The sequence below is a fragment of the Apteryx rowi genome, unplaced genomic scaffold, assembly GCF_003343035.1.
Source record: "Apteryx rowi isolate R43461 unplaced genomic scaffold, aptRow1 scaffold_511, whole genome shotgun sequence".
Taxonomy (NCBI): Eukaryota; Metazoa; Chordata; class Aves; order Apterygiformes; family Apterygidae; genus Apteryx; species Apteryx rowi.
Genome location: NW_020450774.1, coordinates 401,335 through 408,170, shown reverse-complemented (window position 1 = coordinate 408,170; position 6,836 = coordinate 401,335). Strand labels below are relative to the sequence as shown.

Genomic DNA, 6,836 nt, shown 5'->3' with positions numbered 1-6,836 from the left:
CCCCCCCCTTCCCTTTCCCCCTGCCCTGCCCGCCCCGCCGCGAGCGGAAGGAGCGCCCGGGAGCCTCGGAGCCAGCTACGCCCCGCCGCGTCCGACATGAGGGAGAAGGGCCGCAGGAAGAAGGGCAGGACCTGGGCAGAGGCCGCCCGCACGGTACGCGCAGGCCGCGCGGCCGGGGAGCGCGTCCGGCGGGGCCCGGAGGCCGCTGGGGCGGGTCAGAGGCCTCCAGGCTGCGCCGGGTCGTGCGGGCTCCCTCCTGCGGGGGGCGGCCGCTCCTGTCGCTCCCTGCCGCCGTGGCGGCCGGTGCCCGAGGGGGGGAAGGAGCCGGCGGCGCCCTGGCGGCGCCCTGACGGTGCCCGGCGTCCCCGGCTGGGGCTGCCGGGGTGCGAGGCCGCCTCCCGTGGGGCTCGCGCGGGGCCGCCGCGGTCCGAGCTGGGGCGACGCGCTCGTGGGTTTGAGCCAACTTTTAAATTGGTGCGTGGTGGTGAACCGGAGCTGTTGCAGGGCGATCCGGGAACGCTTATTTTTGTTTCCCGAAGCTGTGGAGTCTTGCTCGTGAGCAGGCATCGGCTGCGGTGCCGGTGGCTTTGCCGTGGGCCGGGCTGTGTCCCTAGTCCCACCTGAAGCCCTGTGTCACCCGCCGCGGGCAACGCTGCCTTCAGCAGAAGGGTCAGTAGAGCCTCGGTGCCTGGCAGCAGGTGGGTCTGAAGAGAGAGCCTGGGAAAACATGAGGCTTTTCAAACAGAAAGGAAATACTGCGGGGTCTGCATGGGCAGTTAATCTGTCTCTGCCCGCAACTTTGTCCTCATGCTTTTCATTTGAACAGGGTTTTCTTTAATTTCTACCTGTTCTCCAGTTGCTTAGCGTTTCTAGACACAAATTTAAACAGGAAACCCCTCAGGAAGGGATTTCCTCTTCACATTTGCAAAATGCTGTGAGTAGTAAGACTTTTAAATAATATTATAAAACAAGCAACATGTACTATGATTTTCAGTATTCTCAGTGTATTAATGTCTCTAACACAGGAGAACTTGTTGCAGTAGGGGCAAGTGAATTGCCTCTTGTCATACAGTGATTAACCCTAGAAGGAGAACTTTTATCTTCTGATTCCAAGTCTAGTAGTCGTTGTTACTATACTGTTTTCAAGACAAACTTGCATGTAGTTTCTGCTTGGAGCCTGCATGTTAGAGAATGGATAAATGAAAAGGGAACTTAAGTGTCAGGAGAAGCACGAGATAGAGGAAACTGAACAAGTGCATGCTGCAGGAGGAGTGGAACAGAGCGGTGAATTGTGAAAGTACACCATGTGCTTGTAAAATATCTGCATTTGCAGTGGAGATTCAAATCTACTTAATAGAGAGGAGGAGGAGGAGTTCTGGTTATATCATAAGCATTCTAGAAGAGGTATCTGTTAAAACAAGACTTGAAAAGTCTGGCTAGAAAGCAAATGTAAATAGGTATTTGCGGTTGAGAGTTGCAAGCACTAACTCTTTTCATAAATAGTAATTTATTTGGACCTTGTATTTACAGTTTGAAAGGCATCAAAATAGCTGCCCTTCATTCAAGGGATATGGTGCAGTTAACTATTTTGAGAATATAGGATGCATCCCACAAGTGGGCGTTTTGGTTTCTCTGTATATGTTTTTGTGCATCTTTTAAAACTTGTTTCCAAAGTAGAATGGAAGAATTTCATGTGCAGGGTGTCCACGTGACCAGATCTTTTTATCTGCCTACATGCATCACTGTTCATACTGTATCCACTGATCTGTTTAAAATCCACTTCAGTGCTAAAACACATATTTAGAAAAGCTGCACTGAAAAGTATCAAAATTGAAGGTTATTTGGTATCCTGGGTAGCATATTTAGCTTCATGGCAAGGGTAGCCAAAAAAAAAAAAAAAGAAAAGATGACTAAATGCTTGCCAAAACCTCCGTTTTGGCAAATATTGCTATTTGTAGCTTCAGTGGGAATGTTAAAATGTTCTGGTCAAACTCCAATCCCATTTTCTCTCTTCAAAAAGTTCCCTTGCGCTTTTTGGAAATAATGTCTCTTGATTCTTGTCCTAGCTTGTGTACTTGTATTGGCATTTCAGCTGCCAGTGCTTGAGGTTCACAGGGTATGTTATACAACTACGCTAAGAAATGTGGCAACGCTCAGGCATTCTGTTCTCCTCATGAAAGGTAATATAAAACTTGCCTCAAACTTGGAAAGTCTTCCAGTTTATGTTCAGTGTGGTGTTGCATCTCTGCACTTCTTTGCGGGGTTACTTCTTTGCTGGTTTAGCTCTCTGTGCTAGCTCGCTGTGGGGTGGAGTGAGCCCTAACAGTCAAAAGCGATCGTGGCAGCCGGAGGGTTGGGGGCTTGGGGGCCACGGTTTTTGCTGCTGGCAAGCCATCAAGGTGGCTGTCCTGCCAGGCTGCACTGTGCTGGTTACTGAACAGCAGCTCAAGGTCGTCGACTCTGATGTTCCTGTGGCGATTCTGTCCCGTGTCTGCCTCCTTGCTGCATCTGTCGCCTCACCGCTGGTGCTTGTAGGTAGTTCAGGGAGCTAAAACAGCAGAAAACTATTGTTATTATGGTTCTGGTTTGGCTTCTTTGCTGGTTTAGTTTTTATAACCAGCTATCTGGAATCGGGTGCTTGCCAGTGCAAGAGAGGTGGTGGGAATGGTGGAGGGGAAGGCAGGGATTGCCAAGGTAGTTTCACTTTGAATTCGACTGTTGTGAAACTGCGGTGTTGGTCTTAAATCAGGTGTTAAGCCACAGAAGTATGGTCCTTCTGTTTGATTACAAAAAGACCTAGGGTAGGTGGTAGGTATATGGATAAGATTGATTCAGTAGGGCTCAAACTATTCTTGTTCTTATATGTCTAGGAATATTAGTTGGAGCAGAACTATAATGTAAAATAAGGAAAGAGTGCCTTGTGAGGGCAGTGCATTCGGGGAGGAAGTTACTGTTGATAAACAACCTTTTTTTCTTATTTCCTGGCTCATTCAGCAAACGCGCAGCTGCAGATGACTATTAACTTGTGACTTTTCTTGGGACAATGGCTGGGTGTCCCAACAGTTAAAGTAAAAAGCTTCACGAAGGTAAGAGGCTGGTACTATATAGCTCTCAAGTTTGAGATAAACGCGCTGGACTGCATGCACTCTTCAGAAACAGTCTAGTAGCTAAGCAACCAACCTGCAGAAAGACACTGATGGGACGGTGTGTCTAGAGAAGAGAGAGGATATACCAACACTGACTTGGTTCTGTGCTCAGCTGTGTATTGAACTGTATGTTCTGCTGAAGACTAGAATACATAGATTATGTCTATATGGGTAAACTTAACAGCTTCAGGGCTTGTTTTCTCGCCCTGAGGCAACCTCCCACAGTTTATGCATATCCATGTCGTTAAACTTTTAGTGTTCATAACACAGTGACTGCATTTGGTAGCACAGGCCTGTGCTAATTTTTGGACTGTGCTGGGAACTTGGTCTGGGCTCAGCTCGTAATCTCACAGGCAAGCCTTGTGGCAGGGACCTTGCTACTAACTTAATGGTGTGGACGGCGAGTCAGTGCCTGTGCTGTGCCCCAGTATCGTTTAGCTAACTGGTGCAGCTGTAGCTGTGGAGCTCTAGTGGCTCCTAGAAGGCTGTAACTGATGCTCGCTACAGCTGGTGCAGGTTGATGAGAATGAATATGCAGTAGCACTTGCTTTGGTCTGATTTGGGTATGCATTATTATCATATGTGAGCTGATATTCACAGTGCTTGTGGTTGAAGGGGGCTGGTGTGTAATGTTATGTCTGCGCTCGTGAATGTGGTAACAAGACCGTGTTATGCAGCAGAGAGCTCTGCACTTTCTTTTTGGTTACTGAGGGACTGGGTTGTTGCTGTTTCTCTTCCTTATATTCAGTGCAGCCTCCTACAACAGGAAGGGATCTCTAGAATAGCGGAATGCCCTGTGCACCTTTCCCTGTCGTCTGCTCTGTTATGTGGTAGTGCGCCGTAACCTACCGGCCGTTGTGGTGTGTTAGTGGCCTGCTTAAATCAGGACGAGAAATCCTGTTGCTGGACACAAGCCACAAACAAGCTGTCTTTGTGCTTCGTGTGTGTGGAGAAAGTGTACGCTGTCATGTGCCAAGCTTGAAGAAATTTGGTATTTGTTTTTCATGGGAAGTCCCCAAGTGTGACTTGACAAAATATTTTTCTACTGTGCAGCTTCAAAATGTCGAGGCCTAGGAGCTGTCTGAATATGGACCGAATGCTGTTGCAGAAGACTGTCTCTTTATAAATGCTCTTTGGCCAGGATGTCATAAAAGTGCAAAATGCAATGTTTCATGCTATTTGTTTGTGAGATCAAGATGCTGCCACGGTATTTTTTTTTCCTTTGTGCTGATTTTCTGTTGAGTCAAACTGACATTTTTGTTGGCAGTGGAAGGTGAAGGATTCTAGTGAGAGAGAGCACTTGGGTAAGCAAATAGATCATAAACACATTGCAATGAATTCCTTGAAGGCACAGCTATCCATTGAGTATGAATGCTGGCGTTATACTGCAAGTCGCTGTGCTGCTTCTTGTGGCGACTCTTGTGATGTGAAGCCTGTTCCTCTCTTGCTGTAGAGGTCTGTATGGGTCACTTCTATCCACTTAAATAAAATGAAAAGGCAGGCTGTCTCTGAAACTGATACTGCAGCACATAAGATCCGATTTCGTGTTCAACTGCTATGTCAAACAAGATAAGGCAGTAAGGTAAAGGCAAAATCAGGTAGAAAGCTTATTCGCTAGAGAAGCAAATGGCATGTTTTACAAGTTGACTTTATTAAGACTGCCCTTTTATTAAGGTACAATCTTCTGGAAAGTGATAGAGGAAAAGAATAGAGGAAGGAATTGAGGAATGCCGTTCTTCCCTGCTTTCTGTTACCAGGCATATGCAGAAGAGAGGATGGAAGAGCCTGAACTGTAGGAAGTTGCCTACTTGCCTACAAATACATGAGCCATTTGCTGACTCTTATACCCAAAATTGAGAATCTACAAAGGTTCAAAGACTACTGCAAAAATATACGTAAGTTCAGAGGATTCTGTAAAACATTAATGGCAGTGTTTTGAGAATAATTTGAGGCTGACTGGAAGGGACTGATCAGCCTAGTAGCCAATGCGGTTATTTTCTGCTGCTAGTTATTTCAAGTGTCCAGCTACAGCTTTTCAGTTTATAGGTCAGCAGAGCTGAATTGTTCTTGCAGACTTTTTTCAGACAAAAGTAGTACTTGGCTTAGTTGGGTACAAAATGCAAATGATGCTTGAAGTGGAGTGATCAAATCTCTGAAGGACTGGTGAAATGAAGAAATCAATTGGAACAAATCTGGAGGGTGATTTGGAGCCCAGGCCCCTTGCTGTTGAATTTGAGAGCTAGCATTTCACTTTTTAGTGAGGTAGCTTTGTAGAAGGTTAAATGATTAAACAAAACTTGCAAATTGAGCTGACAGTTGAAGCAGCTAAGGTTTGCTTTTTAACTTTTTTTAGAATCCCCTGTGAGTAATCATAGCTTACTTCCCCATCTTAAATCTATGCCCAGGTACAAGACCTGTTTCGCAGAAGACTGAGCACAAGAAGCTGTGGCTTAATTCAGTTACATCTGTCGAAAGTTTTTGCAGAGTCTTCTGTGGGGAGGTATAGAGCGGTTGAAAGCCATCGGCCCAGTGACCAAGCCGTCTATGTTGCATCATTCTGCCACATGCTTAATTTATGACTCTGCTGGCTAGGAAAATACCAGGGCAATATTTCTATAGACATAAACTCATGGCTGCACAAGGCAGAACAAAAGCCTCTTCACTTTGTCAGAGGCTAAAAGAATTGCAGTTTTCTTCACTACTTAGTCATATTTATCTTTTGTTGACTGTAGCACTTGGTTGTATTCTTCCTGAATTTTTTTCAAGTCTTTATTTTTTTTAAGGATCTTTCTGCACAGTCAGCAATTGCTCTGCGAATACAAACTGTGTTTTGATCCAGTGTGGCTACTATCCTCTGCTATGAATTCTTTTGGATGCTAAAATTTTTAGTGAACCGAAAATTACTCTAAACACCTCTTGGGAATCAAAAAAATAGACAATTTTTCCCAAATGGAAATTAAAAAAAAATGATATGGCAATAGAATTTGGAAAGGTTGAGATGGACAAATAACCCATTGCTCTAGTGAGGCTAGGAGACTACAGAATCTGTCATTCTTCCAATCAAAGTAATCCAATTCTGTGTCTGTCATTTTAGAAATTAATTTCCAGGTCAAAGTGTGTGTTTCTGCTGGGTACTTCAATGACTTAAAGGCTTCCAAATCCCTGCGAGTTATAGGGGAACACGTACCAACCGCTTTAGACTGCGGAAGTGCTGCCCTGGCCAGAAGTCAGTGAGTTTGTTTGCTGGCTTTGCAACTGAGGTATGGAGACGACACTAATGCAGCGCTGTGCGAAGGTATAGTTAATTTTATGTTGTCACTAGACAGGGCTGGCCCTCGCTTTGTGGGAAGCGGTGGTGGAGTCTGTCTTCAGCAAAACATTATAACCCTCAGCACAATCCATGCGTGTTATTTCCCCCCGCGCTGAGCAGATGTGCTGGCACGAGGCAGAGGAAACGCAGAATACCTGGGCCTGGCAGGGGATCCCCAGCAGCCGGCAGGAATGAGGGCTAATATGGGTACATGCGATGGCAAATTCCGAATCAGAAGTTTGGGAAAGTGTCTGCCTTGTTCTGTGCGTCAGTCGAATACGTGGTATGTTCCTGCCGCTCTTCTGCCTGGCACCCTGTGTCCTGCGGTAGCACATGCAGGAACTCTAAATACTTCTGTGCAAAATCAAAGTCAAGTAGTG

At 46.0% G+C, this 6,836-nt stretch overlaps 1 protein-coding gene across 7 annotated transcripts in view; it reads left to right on the top strand.

Moving 5' to 3' along the window:
• Nucleotides 1-6: 6 nt before the first annotated feature.
• Nucleotides 7-6,836, top strand: part of ASXL2 (ASXL transcriptional regulator 2) — a 138,317-nt gene continuing 131,487 nt past the window's right edge. For 3 of the 7 annotated variants that reach the window (XM_026080208.1, XM_026080210.1, XM_026080209.1), the window contains exon 1: nt 79-153. Coding sequence is in view for 2 of the 7 variants with exons in the window: in XM_026080203.1 (XP_025935988.1) it covers nt 97-153 (57 nt within the window). In the remaining 5 variants the exon portion in view is untranslated. Of the gene's footprint in view, nt 154-563; nt 699-4,903; nt 5,042-6,240; nt 6,407-6,836 lie in introns of those variants that run through there. The other 4 variants (XM_026080203.1, XM_026080201.1, XM_026080205.1 and 1 more) reach the window with 3 other exon arrangements.